Source organism: Neomonachus schauinslandi, chromosome 6, assembly GCF_002201575.2.
Source record: "Neomonachus schauinslandi chromosome 6, ASM220157v2, whole genome shotgun sequence".
Lineage (NCBI taxonomy): Eukaryota > Metazoa > Chordata > Mammalia > Carnivora > Phocidae > Neomonachus > Neomonachus schauinslandi.
In genome coordinates this window covers 148,282,133-148,309,245 of record NC_058408.1, presented here as the reverse complement: position 1 = coordinate 148,309,245, position 27,113 = coordinate 148,282,133, and the positions used below count along the sequence as shown (strand labels likewise).

The window sequence follows — 27,113 nt, the reverse complement described above, 5'->3', positions numbered from 1 at the left end:
AATGGTTGAGGGCGCCTGGGTGGCTCAGTTGGTTAAGCGACTGCCTTTGGCTCAGGTCATGATCCTGGAGTCCCGGGATCGAGTCCCACGTCGGGCTCCCTGCTCAGCAGGGAGTCTGCTTCTCTCTCTGACCCTCCCCCCTCTCATGCTCTCTATCTCATTCTCTCTCTCTCTCAAATAAATAAATAAAATCTTAAAAAAAAAATGGTTGAAAGACGGGATAGATAAATGAACCACCCTACTCTTAGCTCCATGTGAAGTCCTGACCTTACTTTGTTTTGATTAAAAAAAAAAAAGGTGAGGAAAGTTAAAGTTTACTTTGTGTACTTGTAAGTATCTCTGTAAGCAGCTTTAAATCCCTTCTGGAACAAGACAGTAATATATATACACACCCTTATACCTAGCAATATGGATTAATTTTAAGCAGGAGAACTACACGTAGAATCAACACAAAGCAACCAGCTTTACTACATAAATGCCAATCTGAGAAGTTAACCAACCTAATACCTTCTCCAAACTTAATTTGTCTCGTAATAAGATGGCCATTTCCCAATAATCCAGTGATTGAAAGCTCTCAAGGTCATATTTTAAAAGCCACATTCTAGAATATGTGAGCATTGCCTCCTCCAGTTCCAGTGAAGGCCTCACCAACCCATGAAGAATGATACCAAAATAAATATATATGTGTGTGTGTGTGTGTGCACACACACACACACACCCACCCCTAAATTCTGTTACAGAAGAATGATTCAAACATGTTAGTGAAACACCAGAATGGACTAACAAACTAGAAACTGCCAAAGTCCCTGGAATGTTTCAGGTTATTTATATGTATGAGATTATCCACTCAACATCATTAGGATTTGCAGTTCTTTCTCATTCGAATAACAAATAACCTCTGAGCAGCAGACTCCATCATGTTTAAATAATAAAATCAACCCCTTGTTTTACATGGTGCTTTATGCGGTCTTCGGTGAACTTTCACCCCCATTTTCTCTTTTGGGTCTGAGGGTTAAATGGGGTAGGTGCTTTTATTGCTGGTCTACAAGTGATTAAGCCACATCTCCAAGAAGTCAAATGCCTTTCCTGAGGTCACGTGGTCATGAAATGTAGAGGCGGTTCCCCATGCAAGTCGGTCACTGTCAGTAGAAAATCATTATATTCAAGAATGGTGGCCACAATGCCCGGCTTGGCTCCCAGATCCCAACTATTGCCACCCAAACATGGGGTGGCCTCTCTGCCGAGAACATGGAAACACTCCTGTTGATATCCTCTATCTGCCACCAGCCGACCACACGGAAATCTTTAGTGGCAACATCCATGTAGCTGGAGGGCTACAGAAAAAGATAGAATCTACCCACAAATAAACGTGCACATATCTGAAGCCCAGAAAGTCTATGTTTCCAAATTTACAGTATTTAAATGTTCATGGCAGAGACCTGCCCTTCTTTCAGCAAAGGTCAACCTTCATTTTTAACTACAGACTTTTACTGGGACCAAAGCATGAGCAGAGTTCATCATAAACCAAACAAGACGACTGTGGCTCTCACCACCACCAAGGCAAGTGCGGCCCCGCCCTACCACTGAGGCCCACATGTTAATCCTTCCGACCTCTTGTGCATGTTTCGAAAAGAAAAAAAAGAAAAGAAAAGAAAAAAAAACAAGAAATGTAATAAAAGGGAATTATCTTAACCACTGAGGTTTTTCCTTCAAAGGGCCCTTTCTTCAGCCCTCTGCAAGGCAGCAGTGGGAACCAGTGAGACCCCACAATTGCTAAAAGCCAGGCTTTCCCTCAATCACACTTCAGAGACAAGCTAGAACAAATCAGCTAACATCTTCCAGGAGACATGACTCTTCTCAATTTGAGTTTATTTTCCAGGTCATCAGTTTAATTTCTCCATACTCTACACCATCTGGCAATCTCAATTAAGATAGCATTTTGTTTACCATTCCTTATTTCCATGCCTTGAAATTTTTATTTAACTTCTTTCGAGTCTTGAACTAAAGTTCTCAAAGTTATCAGCCGTTACTGTAATTGAGCTAATTCTGTTGACTCATCTTCAAACAGCTACAGAAGTCCAAACAATGCCGGTTCTATTTGCTAAATCAAATCTGCACCATCTGATAACACGAGACCAGAAGGGCACCCAAACGCCTGCTTCAAGGTAAAGGCATGAGGAGCTGATATGCTCTGTTTGTGATATGGTCAGTTTGCTCTTGGGAAAGGTTTTGTAATGGCTAATCTTTAAAGCAAACCACAAATAAAAATAGTCTCATTCTAAGGGCAGTAAGAAGCACTATGGCTTTAAGAGTTCTTGACGTCCTGTGTCTCCAGGACATAAGCTAGCATCCCATCCATGGCAGGTGCTCAGTAAAGCTTTGTGGACAGATTGAATGAAGAGACAATGAGTGAATGAGCAAAGGCATAAACAAAGTAGAAGCATCATCAGGTCCAGCTCTGGAGTCAGCAGTTTCTTTTTTCCTACACAAGACAAACCTCCGTGATGATCTGAAGCCTCACCATCACATCAATTCTATAATGACCTTTTCTCCCCAGGGCTTCAGAAACCTTCTTACTGGTAAGTCAAAGAACTTTCTGCAGCATTTCTAAGTTCAGCTAATCAAAGGCACACACATAAGGCTCTGCTTCTCCTACACCCTGTGGAACGGCACTGCAAGGTCTTAATGACACGTGTGGCTGAGAAGGAAGATCCCGTACCTCACAGCCATCTTTTATCATCCACTCAATCACATTGCAGTGGCCTCCATCTGCAGCCCAGTGCAGAGCCGTGCAGCCTCCTAGGTCTCTGGTCTCCCAGGAAGCGCCGTGTCTTCGGAGATATTTCACAACATCTAGGTGTCCCGCGTAGCATGCAAGCATCAGACTGCAACATAGGGAGGAAGCAGCAATAGCTCTAAGTACAGTCGCCAAACTCAGGTCCCTGTTTTACTCTTCCTGGTTTAAACCAAGAAATCCTAATGTGAGTAGAAAAGCCATGAAAATTATTCATATGAAATGTCGTGTCCATCAGCTCATAGACGGATAAACAAAATGTGGCATATCCGTACAACAGAATATTCTTTGGCCATAAAAAGGAAAAAGAAATACTGAAATTATGCCACTACATGAATGAACCTTAAGACATTATTTTGTGTCCAACTAAAAGAAGCTGGACACAAAAGGCTACATATTGTAGGATTCTGTTTACGCGAAATGCCCAGGGGAGGCAAATCGACGGGGACAGAACTGGCAGGTTAGTGGGTTCCAGGGGCTGGGAGAGAAGAAACGGCAAGTGCCTGCCGGTGAGCACAGGGCTTCTTCCTGGGCAGATTAAGAATGTTCTGGAATTCGACCACAGAAGCAGTTATATAGCATTGTTAATTTATTCTTTAAGTGCCAAGTTTTAAAGGAGTGTGTGAATTTATCTCAGTTAAAAAAGGGGATCACTGTAAATTGAGTAAAATATTGGATTTAAAAACATCCACGAGCCTGTGAAGATATTCTAAAAAGATAGAGGGGAGAAAAATACTCATTTGACATTACGATAGATAGCTATTAAGTCAATTCCATACTCTAAATATTAGTATGTAAAGAAACTAATTAAACATTTCCCTGCCTTTACAGAATAAATGGTAGTCCATCCTCAATTGATGAGGGAAAGCCCTTTTCACCCAAGCCTGCCAGCTCATCAATATGGAAGAAATTATGGAATTAGAAAATCACACTTTTGTAGTTCCCAATTAAATGATTGATCTGGGCAAGGACCATCAGTGGATACTAAAATTATTGGGTAAAAGGTTAATGGAGAACAGAATATTCACACCATGATTACCCCCATAGGTTATTTGCTAATTTCAGTGGGAAACTCTATCTTTACGAAGGAGAGATTTAGCAGCCACACTCTAACCAAATGATCAAACCTAGAATCACCAACAGTGGGACAGCATGCATTCCTGATGGATCCAGCCTAGAGCACACCGCCAGCTCATAAGTGTTCTTGCTAAAAATGTTAACCTGCTTCAAATCAAGCCTTTAAACCTAACTGTAACTTTATTGGCAATAAAGGGACGAATGAACAAGTTAAGCACCGCCTCCACAACTAGGAGACAATTAGGCAACTCAAGAACATAGGGCATTCCATAGGATAATTGGTCTGGTCTCCTCAAAAAGTCAATGCTGGGAGGAAAAAATATTTAAACCAAAATAATGGATGGAGGACCAGGCTAGAATAAAAGAGACTAAACAGAACCACCAGAGGCAATGTGTGAGCCTTAGCTGGATCATGGTCTTGTCCCCATCCCCCCAAATAGAGCCATGTAGACCTTCTGGAGGACAAGTGGGGAGACTTGCACAACCAGGGCATCAATGATGTCAGGAAATTAGTGTGAAGTGTCTTAGGTGTGACGATGATAGGGCGGTTATGCAGGTCAACGTCCCTGCTTTTAGAAGATAACATACTGAAATACTGAATGAAATATTGAGGAATATGATGCCTATTAACCTTGAAATGGGTAAGTAGGGAGAAAAAAGCTAATAAAAATGTAGAAAGAGAAGCAAATAGGGCAAAATGTCAACAGCTGCCAAACCTAAGTGGTGAGAATATAAAAATATACCGTACTATTCTTTCAACTTTTCTAAATGTTTGAACTTTTCAAAATAAAGAGTTGAGTGGGGTGGGTGACGGGGGCAGCGAAGGAAGTCTTTCCAGTAGGGAAATTCTACAAAGCTCTCTGAGTGATAAATAGAATGTCCAGCTCTGAGGCCCAAACCTGAGCTGAGCTGGAGTGGAACCCGATGTCCACATCTCTGTATCCTTACGTAGGCCTTCATTTCTTGGAAACTCCTGGTAGAGACAAACATGGCCCTTCACCTGCCCAGGGTTTGAGGTGCTTGCTTCTGATGCATATTGCCAGATGCTTAATGCAAATGTTTAAGGCTCCCTTTAGATGCACTGCTTTCTAGAGAGGTTATGTCAATTTACAATTTTATCGATTGCACCTAAAAGTGTCCATTTTACTCACCTAAACCAACACTACTATCATCTTTTAATTAACAATAGGACAGTCAGGTTTTTTTTACTACTAGCACTTTTGCATATTAAATTTTTAATTTATTCTGCTATGAATTGTCTGTGTAAACTGTTCTTTTCTACTGTGTATCTTGGGGGGGTAGGTATGTGTATCTTCTCTATATTAAATATGCCAGTCATTTGTCTATATTTGCAAATCTTTCCCCAGACTACCCTTAACTTTGTAATTAATTTTTAAAAATGTGTTATGTACGGGGCGCCTGGGTGGCTCAGTTGGTTAAGCGGCTGCCTTCGGCTCAGGTCATGATCCTGGGGTCCTGGGATCGAGCCCCACATCTGGCTCCCTGCTCAGCAGAGAGCCTGCCTCTCCCTCTCCCTCTCCCTCTGCCTGCCACTCTGCCTACTTGTGCTCTCTCTTTCTCTGTCAAATAAATAAATAAAATCTTAAAAAAAAAAAAAGTGTTATGTACTTTTAATCTTCTCCTTAGTGATTTATTTCAATGATTTTGCCTTTCTCATTATAAGATCAGATAGACATATGCTGTGGTTTCTATGGTTCTTTTACATTTAATTCTTAAATCATCTGGAGTTTATTTTGATGCATGCTATAGAAGACCAGAATTTAACTTTTTTTCTTCATATAACCTTTTCTAACATCTCCCTCGTTAGTTTGTGTTGCTCCCATCATCACGTACTAAGTTCTGATGTACATGAAGAACTATTTCTAGTTCATTCTATACATCTTTTTTTCAATTATTTGTACCGATCTCATACTACATTGATTCCTATAAGTTTATAAGGCATTTTAATAACTGTCAAAAGTCTTTCCACATTTCTCTTCAACAAAGTTAATAGCTGGTGTCATCCATTTGTTCTTCCAGGTAAATTACAAAACCATTTTGACAGGCTCCCAAGAATAATTCCATTTGAGGCTATGCTGGATCTATATATTCATTTAGGAAAAACTGAAAATTTTACAGCCTTCGATCTTGCCATTCTGGCATATGGTATAGGTCCCTTTTAAATCTTTAAATCTTTTAACCTAATTTTTATAGGTTTTTTTATACAAAATTTCTCATTTCTGTTAGATATTATTTATTCTATTTCCCTCAAAGGAAAAAAAAATTTTTTTGTTAAATAGTAGCTAGCCACTTTACTAAACCTCCTTATTAAGTCCAAGTATTTGAAAGCTGATTCACTTGGGCACTGTGAGAAAGGAGCCATGCCTCTTACTCCCATTTCATCTCTCACCAGGTTGACCAGCACTCCAAAATACCAATCATGAAATAACAAAATATAATGTGGAGTTACCATATGCCAGGCACTGTTTTACTCACTTTTCTTGTATTAACTCATTAAACATTCACAATTCTACAAGTACTTCTCTTATCCCTGTCTTGTAGATGGGGAAATTGAGGCCCACAGAGGTTAAGTGACCTGCCCAAGGTCATACACCCTGACCACAGGGGAATCTGGATTTGACATCGAACTATCTGGTTCTCAACCACTCCTATGGACTTCACTACTAACTTTTAAAAGGAATCTGTCAATACTAGGAATGATACTGGCTGATCGTCTGAAATGATAAACAAGCTTTTAGGATGCAATCAAAGGATTCACTCCATCAGCAGAGGTTAGTCCTCCTATGCACCAGATGCTGTTACCAGGACTGAAAGCATCCTGTACTTTAAAAGAGTAAGATATTTTAACTAATAAAAGGTGCTGAGTTCACCCAATTTTTGTTTTGCATCTACACATACAGAGGTTTTCACCTTTGGTCTACTAATGGGAAGCATTAAGAAATTTCCTAGTCTAGACATCCTTACCGTCCTGCACGATCCTCCGAGTTAGGATGGAAGAGACATAACTACCTGTACGCATATAAACATATGAAGAGATTTCTTTCTGTCTCAGACTTCAGCAGTAAGTTATCCTCTGGGATATTCCAACTATCCCTCTGTTAAATAAGTTATCTACAATCCTAACCTACAATCCTCACAAACTCATGGGCACAACAGTTAAGCCACAGTCTATTTCATAGATAATCCCTTAATAAGTTTTCTAACTTCTTGCATGGATATTGGTTGTTTTAGATTTTGTGTCTTTTTGTGAAGATTTACATTTCCCCAGAAAAAGTACCATCGAAAAGATAATTTCAGTGAAATTATCACATCTATTAGCGTAGACACAGCACACCATTTTCTTTTTACATTTAGATTTCCTCTATCACCACTGTTATGTACCCTTCCAAAAGTCTATTTTTTTCTTCTTAAATTTCCAAAAGATTTTCTTTATAGCCACAGCCATGTAGCATTTCTAAATTCTGATTTTTTCTTCTTAGATTTATAAGCAATTGGTCCATTTTATTGTATAAGCTTTTTTTTTTTAAGCAGCTCTCACATCTTTTGTTCTTATATGTTTCAACAATCTTCCTATTTTCTAATCAATTTCTTTTAATTCTTTCCTCTTTCCTACCCCTCAAGGTTATTTTCTTTGTCCTTTTTAAGTTGGTATTATTCTTTTTCAAACTTCTTGAGTTGATGGCTTAACTCCAAATTAACCTAAGAGTTACATGGAAAACTCCCTTTTAAATCGTTAAATGATTTTTTTTAAGATTTTTATTTATTTATTTGAGAGCGAGAGCACAAGTGGGGAGCCCCAACATGCTCGTGGCTTCATCCCAGGACCCTGGGATCATGACCTGAGCCGAAGGCAGACACTTAACCGACTGAGCCACCCAGATGCCTCAAACTTTTAAATGATTTTTTGTAATCTTATTTAAAATCTATCACTGTGTGTGTTCAGAGGGTGTAGCAGGTAGGCTTTCTGAGCTCAGAAATGTACACTTTCCTTGTGGCCCACCAAAGGTGACCTGTGTTTTTGTAGCTACTGTTTAGATACTAGTTTGCAGGGTGCACACCTTTGAGCTGTATGTACCATGTGATTCTAAGCTCCTGGAGCAAAACCCCTGCATTTTCTGTGTTGTTCTACCCAAGCACCAAGCACAGAGCCTGGCATGCAGTAGCCATTCAACAAATCCTGGTTGATTAGAACGAATCAGTTAATTAAACCTAATACTAGAATACTGATTATTTTTAAGTCTTTGTAGAGCATTCCTTCATCTGTCTGAATATAGGTTTCCAAGTATCATGCTCTTTTTGTCAATTTCTCCTGCGCTGCACTCCATGCTTTCACTGCAGGGAAGATCTTGGGGTCGTAGCTTTGACTGTGACTGTTATGTGCTTCTTTGGGAACACCTAAGAGTCTTAGTTAAGAGAGTTCGGCCAAGTGTAAGGAGAGCCCTGGCGGGGGCCCCAACTCTCACAGACACAGCCCAATGCCCAGCGCGGCACTGGTGATGGCTACCAGTCACGGAGCACCTAGCGTGTGCCGGGCACTGAGCTAGGGCAAGTGGATGCTGTAGAAAGTATAGCCCACTCCATTCCTGTGGAATGAAGGAATAAGTGAACAAATGAATAAGCCAGGCTTTGTTCATCGACATCTTTCCTTTGGGATACAGTCCTGTCAAAAGAAGCTGCCGCAAATATTTGGATTAAATCAAAAACCATCTGGGCCCAAGTCTGGTAACCGAAGTCTGGGAACATTTTGGAGCATGTCCCATCACCCACCTGTCCTTGCCACTTCCGTTCTTCATATTCACATCCGTGCCATTAGAGATGAGGATTTTCACAAGCCTGAAGGAAACAAATTGGAAGGGCACTTGGATACACAGCTCTGAGGGGTAGGAACCCACAATAATGCGGGAATGATGCACAGCACCATATTGAAGACACATCTCCACACTTTCTTTTCTGCCTTTTCAGAGGGCAGCTGGCTTCAAAGACAGGACATTATTAAACCAGAAAACTACCTCTTCAACATCAAAAAAAGGGAGGGGGCCCTTCTCCCTCACATGAATTATTCATTGAAAACAAAATATACCACACAAAACACATTGTTCTGTCGAGCTAATTCACTGTCACCTTAATGACCATTTTAATATATTTCCAAATGGCAGCGTTTAATAAGATATACATCTTTTTTTTCAAAATGGCACTTTAGTATTAAATATGATTGTAAAATAAGCCATTAGTGTGTATGCTTCTTTGTGGCATAGAGATAATAATATCCATGAAAATTATATCTTAGCAACCTCTCAGGGAAGTTTGTTTTCCAGAATTAATATCCTTCCCAGCTTTTTAAATATAAAATATTTATATTTTAAATATATTTTATTTATGGGACATATAAAATATATTGCAAAATATAATTAAGTGGCTACCTCTCTTCCTCACCATAGGATTATATATTTTTACATTCTCTGCCGCATGGTATAGAACTTCAGGATTCAAACAGCCGAGTTTTTGTGCAGCCCCTACGTGGTACGGTTTTGGAAAGCGAGAAGAAGGGGCCTCCTGCACATACATCTGTTCCCCTCCCATCCGTGCTCTGAGCAGAGCCTCTGGGCGAAGTGGAAGGGTCAGCCACTTAGAGATAAGAAAGGAGGAGGCCTACCTGGTGTAGCCTTTCTGGGCAGCGACCATCAGAGCAGTAAAGCCAAACTTATTGGGAACATCAACCTTAACATTTCTTGGGGAAAAACACAGAGAAAAGAGATTAACATGCTCGGCATGGCTCCCCGTAGATTCACAGCTGAGGTCTCTTGCAGGACACGGGTGGCTAAAATGATTCATTTTCCCGAAAATTCCAATTTCTTCTGGGCCATTAAGTTTCTGTTGTCTTAAACGGCCCTGCCTAATATTTTTCAAGGATCCAAATTCACAAGGAGAGAAACTGCTGTAGTTTCGCTTACAACAGGCACTCCCTTCAACTCAAAACCATGATGTGAGCAGATAAAACACTGGGACGGGCCCCACCCCCTTCTAGAGCAGAGGACACAGGAGTGTAGACACTCCGCTCCGCCGTGAGCCTGGACTGGGGGAGGCCTGCATTTCTCCCTTGATGCAACTGGAGGAAGAAAGCAGAGCTCTTAAATACCAGCTTAGAAGCGTTGGCTTTTTGTAGGATCCTTCTCTCCTCCAACTTATGAGCCCTATTCGCAAAATGACTGATCTTCTAAGCTACTCAAAACTACTGAGTCAAGAAGAATCTAAGTAACATCGTTTACTTTGCATTAGGAGGCAGCTTCAAATATCCCACGGCAGCAAATGTATTTGCTACTGTTCTTCTAGTGTTTTACCAACGTTTTGAATCAGAAACCGCTAATTTAATGATTCCTTAGATAGCTGCGGGCACCTGGGGGTGAAATTTGCCTAAACGTTATGGCGTATAAACAAGAGTCAGAAATTATTTCTGGGAATAGGATACCCAGACTTCTAATTTTCATTTTCAGTTTTCATTAGATAATTATAAAATATAGCATTTACACAGGGCTAAAAGGTCATCTTTGTTGACTATGCTGGACTCACACCAGTCACTGGAGATCTATTTTGGAGCAATTTCAAAGGCATGGAAAATTGGGGGGAAATAAAATAAGTGCAATTCCATGCACTTGCTGGGCATTAAAAATTTTTAAACTTTAAGGCAGGGCTCTCTCACCCTCCTTGAAGTATTCGAACCAGCAAATCTTCATCATTCACATTGACAGCTCGGTGAAAGTGCTCACTACTTATGGGTTCTCCTGAAGAAAGAAGATGGAAAATGGTCATCCGAAGTTGAATGAAAGAAGATTCATTCTGGCTACGCACCTCCCACAGCCTTGAGTAGGTGTTCACGCTCCCCTCCAAGAAGGCACTTGGCCATTCAGAGAAGTATAGCTTACATTTCCTATTCCACTTCTCTTACTGAGAAAGACCTTGTTTCCATATCTTAAGAACATTCAGATTGTCCTCAGGACTTGGGATATTCTCAAGTTATAAAAGTACTGCTTTGCGAATCGTATTTTGATAGGTGAAAATAATCCTTCCAGATTTCCTAAGACTTACTAAATGTCTCTTACTAGCAAGGAAAGGCCCCACCATCGTCGCAACACGCTGGTTTTGCTTGCCAGAGAGTCACTAAACTACTTGAACAAACGACAAAAATAAATTGTTGTAACATTTGACATCCAAAATTTCAGTGCTTCCCAGGAAGATAACATTCATGTTGGCCTTGTCTCCCGGAGCTTCGGCGGGTGGGGGGCAGGAGGAGCTCATTCACGGAGGGGGAACACCGTGAGAAAGCCTGATTATGGGGAGAGCCTGCCAGGCAGAGAAGACCAAGGAGGAGCTGCAAGGTACTCCAGGAACAAGGGGACGTGGGGCAGAAGGGAGGGCGTCCCTTTGTGCGGGGGTGGGGGGACCTTAGCTCCTCAAGGAGGAGAACAGGAAGGGCAGAAAGGAGCAGAGTGTGACAATAAAGTGCCAAGTGAGAGAAGCCCGTCTTTCAGGGCTTGCTTCACATTCTTTGAGTTTCTAATCGTTTGAATGATTGAGCATAAATGGAACACACGTGAAGCACTTAGCAGAGCACCTGGCATGTCCTAAATACCCGGGTCTGCTGTGAGGTGGTGGGAAGGGCACCGTTCCCAGGCCCAGCCCCTCACAAGCTGAGCGTACCTACCTGAGTGGGTCTCTTCCATTCATTCAACAAATGTTTACTGAGTAACTCACATGCCCAGTCTCCACGCTGAGGGTCCCAGGGAGAACAAATCAAGCATGTTCCTCTCCTTTGCCATTTACACCGTAGCACCTGCTTCCAACCTATCATCATCTTAAACCCTGAAAGAAAACACCCATCTCCTACCCTGTCCTCCCACATTGCCCCCGAGACTGCTTCCTGGGGCTCACCTACCCCCTCACCGCCCTCTTCCAGGCTGGCCTCCAGAGATCCCCTGGCCAGCGCCCCCAGGTGGGGAGTGAAATTCCCTGTTCCTGCACCTATGGTAGAAAAACTCTCTGGGACGAGACCTTGGAGCTGACTGGAACTGGGGATTATAAACTCAGTACCCATCTGGGTCAGGTAGATATGCTAGGAAAAACTCCTGGGCCCTGGAGCCACTTTTCTACTTGTTTCCTTGGAGGATTTTAGCTGGGCAAATTATAAACCAGGAAACCGGGGGACAGAAGAATGTAGTGATCACTAGCAGAATGACCTCTAGCTGATACCCTTCTTCTTCTGGTAAAAAAATAAATTTAAGCCAAGTGAAAACTGTTTTTGAAATAACAATTTTGTCTGCTAGTGCTTGCCAATCTCCTAAAGATTTTTTAGCCACACTGTACTTCCTTTTCATCATTCCACACATATTTTTAGACCAAAAGCTTCAAATAAAAGTATCACGATAAACTGTCAGAGGGCAAGGCCCACCGCTTTCCCTGGCCTTCCGAGGATAGATCATGCCTAGCCTGGTGGTTCCACTGGGGGGCTGTGGAAGGGAGCAGGGTTTTGTATACCCCCTGCCCAACACCACAACCACCACCACTAAGAGTCCATTTGGTAAAGCCTGGAGACTTTTTTGGTTGCCACACCTTAAGGGTTCGTGCTACTGGAGTCTAGTGGGTAGAGGCCAGGGATGTTGATAAACATCCTACAGTATACACGATGAGAATTATCCAGCCCTCAAACGTCAAAAGTGCCAAGCCTGGGAAACCCTGGGCTAGAATAGTATGGACTTAAAATGATCTATTGGGTGACGCATCCCTACTTTAGTGGACAAACTAAACCCAAGGAAAGTTTCCCTCCCTTCTCACTTCCCAGAAGGGAGGGAAGAGGGGGATAGAGGTGGTATATCCCACCAAACAGCCCCCTCTTGTGACTCTCAAACTTCAATTGCCACTAAAAATACAACTAATTTGCATAGAATCATCTGAAGGACATAGGAAGCTCATCCTATTTCTACTCAATTTTAAAATATGGCATCCTAACTCAAGTCTTATTAACTAAGCTCTATCTAGGACTTGACACAATGCTTTTTCGGTTCTTCAGACCACAAAACTGAGAGCCGGGAAGGCTGAGTGAGTAGAGCTCACACCGAGTCTTTCGTAACGCCACGCTCCTTCCTGGGGTGTTTTAATACATGCCGAGGTGGCTGACCAATCCAGTCTGTGCTTCCAACCTTATTACACTTGGAAAATAAGCAAACTGCTTAAATAAACAAATATGATCCCCCTGCACAAAGTGTTAAATGAAAGGGGACACTAAAGCCTAAAAGCTTCAGAAAAGTGCTAATTTCTTAATATTTTAAAGAACGTTCTAAAGGCACACGCAGTATCCCCACGTATTTCTGCGCCGACCCACCTCCAATGCACATCATCTGTCTTACCCAACCAGTCCAGCCCTCCCAGTGGGGGGGGGGGGGGCACTTCCTGGCGCATCCTACCCAGGAAGCTCTGCAGCTTGCAAATATTGGAAAGTGAAATAAGTTCATTTTGTGCTTAGAGGCTTGAGGACTATGCGCAGCAAAGACCGGGGTATTTTGATAGTAGGACATAATTTAAATGAATGCATTGCCCTATTCCAGCTTCTGCAAAGGTAATCAGTGCCCTCATAACTTAATCTGAAAACAAAAGGACATCTCACGGAAGGGAAGGAACATAGCACAATGGTTAATCTATTCCTTGTTTGCAGAGTTTCTGCAAAAGGAAGCAATAAGTATCATTCGGGGCATAAACGCTCTTTCTCAGCATTAACTCATTAACCCCTCTCAGACCACTGCCAGGAAGGCAATGAGGTACTGAGGATTAGCCCCAGACCAGACATGGATCAACCAAGGCACACAAAGGTCTCCGTTTATGTGAATCAGACAGAGGAACAATGAAAAGGCTCCTCTTCGCAGAGCAGAGCAGAGCAGAGCAGTCCTTTCTCCCTCCCACTATAGGCAGGAGTCACAGAGAGAGGAAATTCCAGGGTGAGCCAAACGTTCCACTCCTCCTACCCCTGAATCCTCGAAGACATGGTGGGCCTGGCCCAGGGGACTGCCATCAAGTGCAACTGAATACAAAAAAGGCAGGCTTTGCCTCTGTGGGTTTGTTTGGCTAATGTTTACCCTGAGTGTTGCAACAACAAACAAATACTGAATCGGTGCTGCCCGTGGGGAGGATGTCCGTGAGTGCCTGCCCTTGCATCCCCACTGGATGGAACTCATCAGGTAGGGCCAGGGGAGGGGACACCCAGGAGGAGGGGAAAGCCATCCCCATGGTCTGTAAGAGGGTCATTTAGTGGCAAATGTGCCCGCAGATATTATAATGTGGCAGTTAACACCTTTCTGGGTGGAATTCAGGTCTCTGTTAGAAGCAGTGAATAAATGATGAGCTCATTGGGGGAGAGATTTGCCAATTAACAAGCAGCAGCTGCTTGTCTCTTTTTAAGGGCCCAACTGATTAAAATTGCATGCCTCATTTAAGCAAGAGACTCATGTACTTTACCTGGAATTAAAAAAAAAAAAAAGGCTGAGCATCCTTTATTCAAACAAAGTACATGCTTTCGTGATTCACTAAAAACACTTTCAAACTGAATGCAAACGATCAACCCACAGAAGCATTTTTACCTGTTTTGGAAAATATGCCCATTTTTAATTCTTTGTTTAGCATGATCTACCTCCCTGAGGGAGTCTGCTTTGGATATTATAAATCTAATAATAGCATAAGGGAGCAGCAACCATCAGGAAGAGGGACCCTTGCCACCCGGGAGAGCCCCCTGAGGCTGAGAGTCTGTCTCTTCTGCAGCACAGCACTGTGACCAGACCATGAAACTCGCAGGAAGCCCAGTTTGCAGGTCATCACCAGGAACCACGTCTCCATCACACCCTGGTCCCTGCAGGAGGTCTGGCCTAGTGACCCACGGAAGCCACGGACTGCAGTCACAAATGCCCTGGGCCCCTGGACCAGGTCTCCGTGGCTCCCTCTCGGAAGCCAGCTCAGCAGGAAGGCAGCACAATCCTTGTCAGCTGATAGAAAGCTACCATGGTTTCTGCCTTCCCGAAGAGCTCCAAATGGTAGGCAACCCCCCCCGCCCCCCCGCCCAACACGTCAGCTCTGGCCGGAAGGTCCCGCAGCCCCTGTCCTGGCGTGAATATGGCAGGAGGAAAGATGCCAGTGGCAAGCTGAGGCTCACCGTGGCTGGTTCTGCATCCTGTTCGCCCTCACCGTGCAGGTGCAGGGGGACCCTCCCCAGCCCCTGGGATGCACATCCATCTCCCCACAGACGGGAGTGCGAGCTGAGAAAATCAGTGTTTCCCTCCTCATCCTAATTCTGCCTCTGGGCCTTTCCATTCACCGTCTGTCCATCCATTTACCTTTATCTTCTACACCAGACATGACCGACTCATCACATCCTCCACTTTGGAAGCACGCAAGTCGGTACGAGACGAAGATGAAAAAATACACGTAATAAGATGCACTGGGTGTTATTGGCGGTGATACCCAGCCGGGTACTGGGGCAAACACAAGGAACCGCCCCTGAGCGAGCTCTGCCTGGCGAGTGGCTCAGCAGACAGAGGAGCCGAGGGGGCGCCAGGAAGGGGGGCTCCGAGGAGGGGGCACTCCAGAGAGAAGGGGCAAAGGCAGAGGAGTGCGGGCGTGGCCTGTGGCTGGCTGGGGACAGCAGGACAGGAGGGAGCACACTGGCCCAGTGTCCCCTAGAGAGTCTCTATTCAAACAATAGGTTCCCCTTTGCCAACTTTTCTCCTGCCCCTGCTCCTCCCTTCTCTGTGCCTGCCCTCAACACAGAGGAAACCAACCCACACTCAGCAGCTCTGCCTTTTCTTTCCCCTAAAAGCTCCAGAGCTCCGGAGCTCCTATAGGAAGGAAATGCTTTCACGGTCACCACATGAAGGACAAGCCCTCTTTCCTGACCTGCGTCTCTGTAACTGACCGTTGCACTTGGAAAGTCTCCTCTGAAATTATGTGTCTTTGCAGTGAGCGGAGCACCTTGGGGAAGGTACACCCCCCCTCTCAGCTGTCACTGAATTCTCAGTTTGCCAAACTAAGACCCGACTCCCTAGTGCCTTGTTTGCAAACGAAGAGATGATAGGCTAACTCAAAACCTCAATCATCTTTAATCCACATAAAAATCTCTCCAAATAAGAAAAACCTTGAGAGACTCTTAACTCTAGGAAACAAACTGAGGGTTGCTGGACGGGAGGTAGGTGGGGGGGATGGGGTAACTGGGTGATGGGCATTAAGGAGGGCACGTGATATGATGAGCACTGGGTGTCCTACGCAACTGATCAGTTACTGAACACTGCATCTGAAACTAATGATGTACTATAAGTTGGATAATTGAATTTAAATCTAAAAAGAACTCTCCAAATAAATGCATAAAGGACACAATTGAAAGCCACAGAAGGAAAACTATGTTTTACTTATATATGTATATGTGTGTGTACACCCACATATGCCATATGCGATATTGACTAAAACTTTAAAATCACTTTTACTCACAAGAGGAAGATTTTTGTTGTGCAACTAAAAACAAGACAAGTGTTTTCAGCGAGCGGGCCATGAAGAACATTTCTGACTATTTTAATCTTTACCACACTCTAGACATGCACACATCTTTGAAACGTTTTAAAATACCAATCACAGAAAATATCTGCACCCTCAGATGGGACCTGGGAGAAGGACACGCAAGTCAGAGGCAGCCGGCCCCTTGCCCCGCCTGTGTGTGTGTGTGTCAGTCACACTGTTTGTTCTTCCTCACTCACAGCCTCCCTGGGAATCCGATTTGTGTGTCAAGACATAAAACTGAGGTTGTTCAAAAGGGACAAAATGCTCTGCAGACCTTGTCACCTGAGGCACACCCCAACAGGCAGACGGTTTCTCAGCCCACACGCCCCGGCCCACTTCCCAAGAAAGGCGACTCCACCCTTCTGTACTTTTAGTCCTGAATGTGCACTCCCAGGGCGGTGCTGGCCCCAGAACAGCTCTGCCCGTTTGTTAAAGCACAGACTTCCCTCCTGCTGTGGCCTGGCCTGGCCAGGGAACAGTATTAGCACAGTCTTTAAAAATGGAAGAGCCTGAGCGGTTCACTCGGTTAAGCGTCTGCCTTCAGCTCAGGTTGTGATCTCAGGGTCCCAGGATCAAGCCCCAGGTCAGGCTCTGTGCTCAGCAGGGAGCCTGTTTCTCCCTCCCCTGCCCACTCATGCACTCTCTCTCTCTAAAATAAATAAAATCTTTCTTAAAAAAATGAAAGTTTCTGCTTCCAGTAAGGCCGAGCAAAAGGCAAGATATTTTTACCTCTCTATGGCTCGTTGTCTTCATTTATCTTTAGATAAAGGAGGACAGTGGTTGTATACTCACTGGTGGTAGATACAGAGACCACTGGGCTGTACTCGTATTCTCCAGAGGGGCTGGTGACCTTCAGTCGGAATTTGTACAGTGTTCGTGGTTCCAGACCTTCTACAACGTGCTTTGTTGAGTATCCCCTATGTGGGAGGAGACACACATGATGAGGACCCCAGGGGATCAAATAGGAACGCCCTGAAAGTCACTAAAAGCAGGTGGAAGCAAGGTGTGAATTCTGTCTACTTCCAGTATGACCCCATCTTGGCTCTTATCAATCTCCCACACTAGACGGGGAGTGCCCTGAGTGCAAAGGACAAGTCACGCATCTGTCCCTTCCCACCCTGCCCCAATTGCAGAATCATGAGCAAACACAGGATTTTTTTTTTTTTTTTGCTTTAAGCAAAACTACTAAGTTTGGGGGTGGTTTGTTATGCAGCAAGAGATAACTGATACATCACGTCATCAAAAAAGAAGAAACTACAACAAAGACAATAAAGAAATGATACCAGTGGCATTAAGAAAAACATCTGAATTAAGAAACCAAGAAAACAGAAGGGTTAAGAGTCGATACAAATATATTTACCATAAAAGTGAAAGTTCTAAAACCAAGATAAATATTCAGAAAAACTGCATGGCTTTAAAAATCATTATCATCATCTAAAATACATCCACCTGCGCAAAGTGGTCTCAAGATAGGTGGATTTTGGGGCACCTGGGTGGCTCAGTGGGTGAAGCGTCTGCCTTTGGCTCAGGTCATGATCCCAGGGTCCTGCGATCAAGCCTGGCATTGGGCTCCCTGCTCAGCAGGGAGTCTGCTTCTCCCTCTCCTTCTGGAGCTACTCCTGCTTGTGTGTGCACGCTCTCTCTCTTTCTCACTCTCTCTCATAAATAAATAAAACTTAAAAAAAAAAAAGAGTAGCTGGATTTCCTCACTAGGTGAGCATACATCCACATCTATAGATATGGGAATCCTAGAAAGGGAGCCCAGAATTTGTGGCATCTGAAAAGATCTTTAGGAGTGAAAATTGAATACAATATCCAAGCTTCAGTGGAATTCAATGTCAGGTGTCAAATACTTAACATAGTTTCCAACCAAAATAAAATCAAAAGTGCCCCCAATAAAATCCAGTGTTGCTAAATATCCTAAGTTCACGCTGAAGCAAGCAGCACCTTCATCACCCCTGGAAAGAGGAATTACACAACTGTTTAGAAAACGGAAGTCACTGGGCACATATAGGGAAGCCTAGAGACTCTCCCTTCAATCGAGAGGACCCCGAGGAGAGTACCAGACACACACAGGGGCCCTGGGACACAGCTGTCCACCGCGGTACTCCACAATGATCACAGCCCAGCTGTGGGGAGACAAACGGAAGCCGTTCGGGAAGCTCGTGGAGAAGCACAACTTCCCACGGCCCATGCGTGGTACCTAAACGAGTAAAACAGTCTTAGGACTTTTCCACAATAGAGGAGAGCATATGAAAGTCTAGGGCATGCCTGTATCTTTGTTGTCAGTCGATAAGCAAATATTTGATGCAGCAGCTGAGCAAACATGGAACATAATAAACCCAATACTGGAACGCCTAAGGACTCGGTTGCCAGACTTGCCCTCTCTCTCTATGCTCCCCCCCCCCGCCCAGTTCCAATCCAGTCCAGCAGGAGCTGGGGACTCTCCCCTAGGCCGATCTTCCCCAGTTGCTGCTCCTTGACATCTCCACTCGGCCTCCAGCTGATGCCCCAACTGAGCTTCTGCTCCTCTCCGCACCCCCCATCTTCCCATCTTTGTTATTGGAGATGCTCAGGCCCAATCCGCTGGTGCCACCTGGGAAGACTAGAGTATTGGTCCCAAATATTTGGTGCCCTCCCCCAAGGGTCCTATTACCCTGCCCTGTCGAACTCAGATGTGGCCGTAGGACTTGTTTTGAGCAAGGAACCAGAAGCAGGAGTGAAATGGGTCATTCTGGATGGAAGCTTCTAGAAACAGTGTGCCCTGGCCCTCTGCCCATGGCCACAGTGACTGGCAACCTCCAGGCGCAGGCTGCTCCGTCATTCCGGGCGGATGTGGATGTCAGACACCGTGGAATGAAGCCATGGCCAACACATTGGGTATGTCGTGTGGGAAATAAACTGTTGTCCTAAAGCATGGAGATTCTGAAGTTGAGGTTCAATGCAGCGAAACCCGCCTGTCCAGGAGGGGCAGATCTAGATCTACCCCCTTGACACTCCTCTTTCTCTCCCATCTCCTATCTGAGCCACCAGCAAAGTCTTGAAGTCTGTCTTTCAAACCATCCTAAATTCAACTACGGCTCGCCCTGTTCCATCACCTCCCACCTCACTTACTGCAGAAGTACTCGCTGCCTTGTGCTCCCATGGAGCCTGTTCTCACCTCAGCAGCCAGAACGACCATCAGAGAGCAAGAGTGTCAGCCAGGCCCTGCCCCTCCTCAGCCTAGCAGTCTCCGCTGGCTTTCCTGCCACAGTTCTGCCCCCCACCCCCACCCCCGCCCCAGACTCCAGAGACAGCCTCCCATTGCCTTGCTGACCTCATCCCGTGCTGCTCTTCTGCTCGTTCACTTGACTCCTCAGTGTTCTTGGAACATACTGGGCCCAGTCCCATCTCAAGGGGGCTTCACTTGCTATTTCTTCTACCTGGAATGTTCTTCTTTCAGATATTCTCCAGGCTCCAGATCTGCCTCAGTTGCTTCTTTATCCAGATGCAACCTTCTCAGGGAAGTCTTCTTTACCTCTGCTCCAAAGCCCCAACTTTTCCTATGCTTTTTCTCCTTGGTACTTCTCATCATCTGTATTTACCTACTCTGTATTTTCACTTACATCTCTTATTTATTGTTTTTCTCATCATGAGGGAGAACTTTTTGTCCATTTGTTCAGTGCGCATCCCCTGCATCCAGAGCAGTGTCTGGTACGTAGTAGGTACCCTTTAATACATGCTAATTGAATGAAATGCAAGATAATCGTGCATGAATGATTCATGAATGAAATGCACAGTTGTCACAGGAACTTAGAGGGGTAGAGAATAGGTTATTGGTGAGTTTCTTAGTGGAGGTAGAATCTAACCATGTAGAAGAAAGGATCAGCCAGGAAGACATTGGTCTGAACAGAAAAAACTGCTGAACATACACACAACAAAAGTCAGGGCCTATTCAAAGGACAGTAAACAGATCTCATTGAAGGATTCATGCTCAGAAATAAGAGACAACAAGGCAGGCAGGTTGTGGGCCAACTGTGAAGGGCATCATCTGCAAAGTTTGACCTTCATACTTCCAGAAATGGAGATTCCCTGAAGAGAATTTGACAAAAGGATGATTAGTAAGACAGAATGGAAGGCTAGAAGACAAGAGAAGAGCGACAAGGCCCATTCATTCAGCAAATGTGCAACTTCGCTGCAGGACCTGGAGATGCATCAGGACACTAGTCAGAAGATGGAGCCTGCGTCCTGGTTGGGCGGAAATGCCACGATATCACGAGGGGAAGCAGAATGAGGCATTTGCAAAGGGAGAACTCACAAAACAGGGTAAGGGGCCGTGAGGTCACCACCGATTCAGGATGGGCTGGTGGTGAACACAGACAGAAACGGACAAGTCAAAAGGAAGTTCTTAAATCCGTAATTCCAAGGTCAGATATTCGGAAACCGCTTTTTCAAAGTAAGGCATTGCTAGTCTTCAGGATACCTAGAGAAAGTAGTGGAAGGAAGCGGAAGAGGTCAAGATTAACACAGTCTCATTCTGCCACCTAGTGGCAACTTCTGCCGTCAATTCTCCGAGGGCAGGCAAGCTTGGGGGTGGCAGTCGGCAGGTCTTGCTGCCAGCTCTAGGATGCCAGGCCCTCCTCCGGGCGGACCGCCCCCCAAGTCCGACAGCACTCATGTCTCTGGGGAACGTGCGACAGATGCCCCAGGCTGGAGGCCAGTGCATGGCTGAGCTCCAGCGGGGCCGGGGGCGGTCCGCCTGGCTGCGGGCCGAGAAGGGAGAAAGAAGAGGAAGGAGCATCAAGCACGGCCCCACCTGACGTGCCCGAGAGCAGCGTATGTGCCAGGGGCACCCGGGAAAGAAAGGATGTTTCTTCCCTTCTCCATACTCCTACTTCTAATATCCTAATTCATGCTTTCAGATTTCAGATGGAAATTACCTAATAGAGAATAACACGGCATGACCTCATTAAAATACCATTTTTGAGTCGTGGGGCCAAAATTATTTGCAGATGGTAACTACATTTTAGAGAAATGCATTTGGTTTTGTTGTTGTTTTGGGGTTTTTTGTTTGTTTGTATCTAAAAACCAACCAACCAATTGTTCATTAAATCTCATTAAATCTCAGGGTTGTCATCATTCAGGGAAGAGTGAAAGCCTCTGTTAATGCCCTCAACATCATCTCGATGCCACCTTGAGAAAAAGCTAGCAAACTCTTGGAAATGCTCTGGGCCTTGACCGCATCAACACCAGTCTCCTGACTGTGAGGCTGCCCTATGGCATCCCGTAAGGTTAGCCCTGGGGACATGGGCAAGATATACACAAGATCTCTATTATCTCTTTCTACTGCCTGATAGGAATCTATGATTATCTCAAAATTCATTTTGTTTTTATTTTTAAGATTATTTACTTATTTATTTAACAGAGAGACACAGTGAAGAGAGGGAACACAAGCAGGGGGAGTGGGAGAGGGAGAAGCAGGCTTCCCGCTAAGCAGGTAGCCGGGTGCGGGGCTCGATCCCAGGACCCTGGAATCATGACCGGAGCCAAAGGCAGACACCTAACGACTGGGCCACCCAGGCACCCCTCAAAATTAACTTTAGTTCACAGCCACATTTGTGTCACATTTTTGGTATCCCTAAGACAGTCATTTGGCAAGTGGTAAAGCAGTCAAAGGGAAGAAATAAGAGTTGAAATGAAGGCTAAGAAAAAAAGGACTTCTTGATTACCCCCAGTTACACTGATTTATTAATTCGTGTGACAAGTCTTCAGAGGACCCGCGAGGTGCCCACACTGCCTAGGAGTGGGGGTATCAGGTGTTAAGCAAGCAGGAATCTTTTCTGCCTCTCAGAGTTTAAACACTGGTGTGGAGACAAAATGAACAGGTCAATGGGACAGATAATTCCAGCAGAGCCGAATGTTAGGAGCACCTCAAATAATGTCAGGACAGAGGGGGTGCCTGGGTGGAATATTTGACCTGGTATTTGCATGGTGTGAAGGAACCAGCTATGTGAAAACAGGAGGAAACCTAACGAGAAAGGCCCCGCCCTGGGGACCAGCACAGCCTGAGAACAGCTAACCAAGAACAGCAGGGTGACAGGAGGTCCAGAGATGTCCTGGGTAGACCTGGAGGCCCCAGCCCACATCTCCAAACACAGCAGCCTCCTCCAATTTCAAATGCTCTTGATTCTGTCTCTACATTTTAGAATTTTAAAATATACCATGTGAATACTGCAGGAGCCTAAGACGCTCTCAAAGGTAGAGGAGGCTTCATTTCAAAGTTACTGCTAATGCTGATTTTCCAAAAATTCTAATTCATAAAAAGCATGCTGGCAGATGATGCCAGCTCCTTCTTTTCTTTCATTTCAGAATGAGTCTTTTTTTTTTTTTAAAGATTTTATTTATTTATTTGACAGAGAGAGAGAGAGAGCGAGAGCAGGAACACAAGCAGGGGGAGTGGGAGAGGGAGAAGCAGGCCTCCCGCGGAGCAGGGAGCCCGATGTGGGGCTCGATCCCAGGACCCTGAGACCATGACCCGAGCTGAAGGCAGACGCTTAACGACTAAGCCACCCAGGCGCCCCCAGAATGAGTCTTTTTAAAGACAATAAAAACCATTCCAGCGCATCAGGAAATCAAATCAAAATGTTAAGCAATTCAACATTGCACCTACGTATAAATGATACCGTAAGTGTGCATTTTGGGGTCTTCTTCTTCAATTGAGAACCTGAACCACTGCTCCTGAGGTCCTTGCCGTTTCACTCGCTTTTCCAGATCCCAGTATAACTCGATGCTGTGATGAGTCACTTTGCCCACAACAGGTGGATGAGGCTTTGAGGATGGCGTGATTTCTAAAAAAGAACGATACAGACTTTAAGGACTCCATTTCCGTAATGACCCGAGATCAGCTGAGTGCATTATAGCTGCTCAGAGATCAGACTGTTTTCCTATGCATCAGACACAGATTTGAGTACTCCCCCCTGCTGTTTGAAGAGTATCTGAAAAGCTTAAGTGACAGAAAATCCAGCTGATGTAGTGAGCTACCACATACTTCAACGAGTAGGTTGTATCATAACCCATCAATACCATATTTCACTTATGGACCTTTCCAAAATGATGGTTAATATATCAGACTAATTAGGTTGTTTTTGAGCTAATGAAACTCAGTATGCTGCTACAATCCTTCAGTGAACTGGCTGGTAAACAAAGCCAACAAATATAGCTTGTCCAAATATTTGTGACACAGATGACAAAGGATTGATATCTATTCTAGATAAACAGCTCTTATAGACTAACCAAGGGGAAAAACCCAAAGGCTAACAACCAACCAGGCAAAAGATGAGCAGCGCACAAAATCTCAAAAACGATTAGCCAGTATAATGTCCAAACAGACATGGATGTTCCCTACTGGCCACAGAGATTGAAAACAATGGTATATAACTTTATATCCAGTCAAGCCCAAGAGGAGATATCACAACTATTAGAGGTGAGAGTGTAGGGAGAGGACACTCTCAAACATTGCTGGTAGGGAAACAGGAACTCTAGCCTTTTTAGGAAGCAATATGGCAGCATGTATTAAACTTAGACATACACATAGCCCTCTCTCCAGCATTCCCATGCCTGCAGAAATCAGAGCACCAAAGCACAGAGGGACATCTCTACAAGGATATTAAGTGCTACAGTTTTTAGCAGGTTACAGCAAACAAGAGATGACCTATTAATAAGGGCATGGTCAAATAAATGACATGTCCATAGCAGGGAATATTCCATGGTCTTTTTTATTATTATTATTTTATTAACATATCATGTATTATTTGTTTCAGGGGTACAGGTCTGTGATTCATCAGTCTTACACAATTCACAGCGTTCACCATAGCACATACCTTCCCCAATGTCCATCACCCAGCCACGCCATCCCTCCCAACCCCCTCCACTCCAGCAACCCTCAGTTTGTTTCCTGAGATTAAGAGTCTCTTATGGTTTGTCTCCCTCTCTGGTTTCGTCTTGTTTTATTTTTCCCTCCTTTCCCCTATGATCCTCTGTCTTGTTTCTCAAATTCCTCATATCAGTGAGATATGATACTTGTCTTTCTTTGATTGACTTCCCTTAGCATAATACCCTCTAGTTCCATCCACGTCGTTGCAAATGGCAAGATTTCATTTTTTGATGGCTGCGTAATATTCCGTTGTATATATATACCACGTCTTCTTTAGCCATTCATCTGTTGATGGACATCTAGGCTCTTTCCATAGTTTGGCTATTGTGGACATTGCTGATATAAACATTGGGATGCATGTGCCCCTTCAGATCACTACATTTGTATCTTTGGGGTAAATACCCAATAGTGCAATTGCTGGGTCGTAGGGTAGCTCTATTTTCAACTTTTTGAGGAACTTCCATACTGTTTTCCAGAGTGGCTACACCAGCTTGCATTCTCACCAACAGTGTAGGAGGGTTCCCCTTTCTCCACATCCTCGCCAACATCTGTCGTTTCCTGACTTGTTAATTTTAGCCTTTCTGACTCATGTGAGGTGGTATCTCATTGAGGTTTTGATTTGTATTTCCCTGATGCTGAGTGATGTTGAGCACTTTTTCATGTGTCTGTTGGCCATTTGGATGTCTTCTTTGCAGAAATGTCTGTTCATGTCTTCTGCCCATTTCTTGATTTTCCATGGTCTTTTAAAAATGAACTAGTTCTATTCTAGATGCCTTAAAAGGATTTCCAGGAAGTATTGTTGAATGAGATGTAGAGAACAATACAGGCTATTGCTACCAAAGAAGACAAGGGGCACAGCACAGCACACACCAAGTTGGTCAGCATCCGGCTGTTGCACTTCATGTTAGCTTCACATGCCCTGCTAGATTTTTACGTTCCTTGAGGGCTGGGTCCATGTCTTACACTTCTTTTTTTTTTTTTTTTTTTTTAAGATTTTATTATTGGGAGAGAGAGCGCAAGCAAGTGGAGGGGCAGAGGGAGAAGGAGAGAAAGAACCTTAAGCAGGCTCCACACCCAGCGCAGAGCCTGATGCAGGGCTTGATCTCACAACCCTGGGATCATGACCTGAGCCAAAATCAAGAGTCGGACACTTAACCCACTGAGCCACCCAGGTGCCCCTGACGTCTGACACTTCTTTTAAAAACTCTCTGTATCCCACGGGGCCTTTTAGGCCTCAGAAGTATCAGTGATTTACCACACTTGCTATTCACTAATTGTTCTTCCCTGAAGCCCCATCTCAGTAGCAGACCTACTACTCCCCACAAACCCCGGGGCATCCTGCAGTGTAGCCCTCCTTTAGGAAGGCAGGGTTGCCCTGATCTTGTTGCCTGCTCCAGGCCCCGAGGGCAGACAACCACCAATTTCCTTTACTTCCCACAGATACACTAGGGGGCAGCCTGCAAGCTCATTTTTCCCAACTTGATTTTCCTAGTATTTATCGAAAGCATGGCATGATGGAATTGGATAAATCTGGGTTTAAATTCATGCTCTGAAACAGAGTCAAAAATATTCAAAGTGTTTTGTGATAACTCAATAGCCTATGAACTTGCTAATTACGGTGTACTTCATACAATGAAATCTTACACAGCAGCTAAAAGGAGCTAGATCTACACGCAATATAGGTAAATCTTTTTTTTTTTTTTAAAGATTTTATTTATTTATTTTGACAGAGAGAGACACAGCGAGAGAGGGAACACAAGCAGGGGGAGTGGGAGAGGGAGAAGCAGGCTTCCCGCGGAGCAGGGAGCCCGAAGCGGGGCTCCATCCCAGGACCCTGGGATCATGACCTGAGCCGAAGGCAGGCACTTAACGACTGAGCCACCCAGGCGCCCGGTAAATCTTAATAAGTGAAAAACACACGTTCAAAGGATCCGCTACATCATACTGCTTATGTAAGTTTTTACAACACAACACTAGATACTGTTTGTGAATACACAAATATGCAGTAAAGGTTAAATACATGAATGGGAAGGATGCACACCACCAGGATAGAGTTATCTCCAAGAAGTCGGGGAAGGGATGGAGAGGTCATGGGGAGGGAGACTTGCCACTCTATTTGTAGGGTTTCAGTTCTTTAAGAATTTAAAACCTATTTGGCAAAATGTTTGCATTTTAATCCTGTATGGTACATGGAGCCGTATGATTTTGATAAGAATTCTGGTATTTTTGTTATGACATATTTTAGGATGTTGGCTTTAGGATCCAAAAATATATGTATAAACAGGTTACTAGTCAAAGTGCAAACATCAGGATGCCAAAGGAACAGAGGCCTGGGTCAGCACTGAGCCTCCATGGGAGCGGCCAGAAATGGCAAGTGATATGCCTAGCGGCTGGGGAACAACAAAAATCATATGGTATCTACTCGGTGCCAGGCACTGTCATAGATGCTTTACACTTATTTATCCAGGTAACCTTCGCTACAACTACAGACGGAAATAATAAAAATCCTTTTACCACTATAAAATATCAGAGACACAGAGAGGTTAAGGAACTTGCCCAAGTCAGACGTGGTAATAGGCAGAACCAGGCAGTCTGACTCAGGAGTCCTTATGTTGAACCCTAAACCATACCGTCTTGTAGGAGCAGAGATCTGAAGGTAGACCTGGGTGAAAAATCTATTCATTAGATCTAAAGAGGTCTTCAAACCATTCATTTTATTTTTATTTT

At 44.3% G+C, this 27,113-nt stretch overlaps 1 protein-coding gene across 1 annotated transcript in view; it reads right to left on the bottom strand.

Annotated features, from left to right (window-relative positions):
• FANK1 (fibronectin type III and ankyrin repeat domains 1) overlaps window positions 1–24,581 on the bottom strand; it is a 26,235-nt gene extending 1,654 nt beyond the window's left edge. Inside the window, 7 exon segments of the mRNA XM_044916229.1 lie at window positions 2,720–2,885; window positions 8,660–8,725; window positions 9,546–9,620; window positions 10,590–10,671; window positions 17,267–17,391; window positions 23,124–23,301; window positions 24,569–24,581. Of these exon segments, the coding sequence (XP_044772164.1) occupies window positions 2,720–2,885; window positions 8,660–8,725; window positions 9,546–9,620; window positions 10,590–10,671; window positions 17,267–17,391; window positions 23,124–23,301; window positions 24,569–24,581 (705 nt within the window).
• Window positions 24,582–27,113: the final 2,532 nt, after the last annotated feature.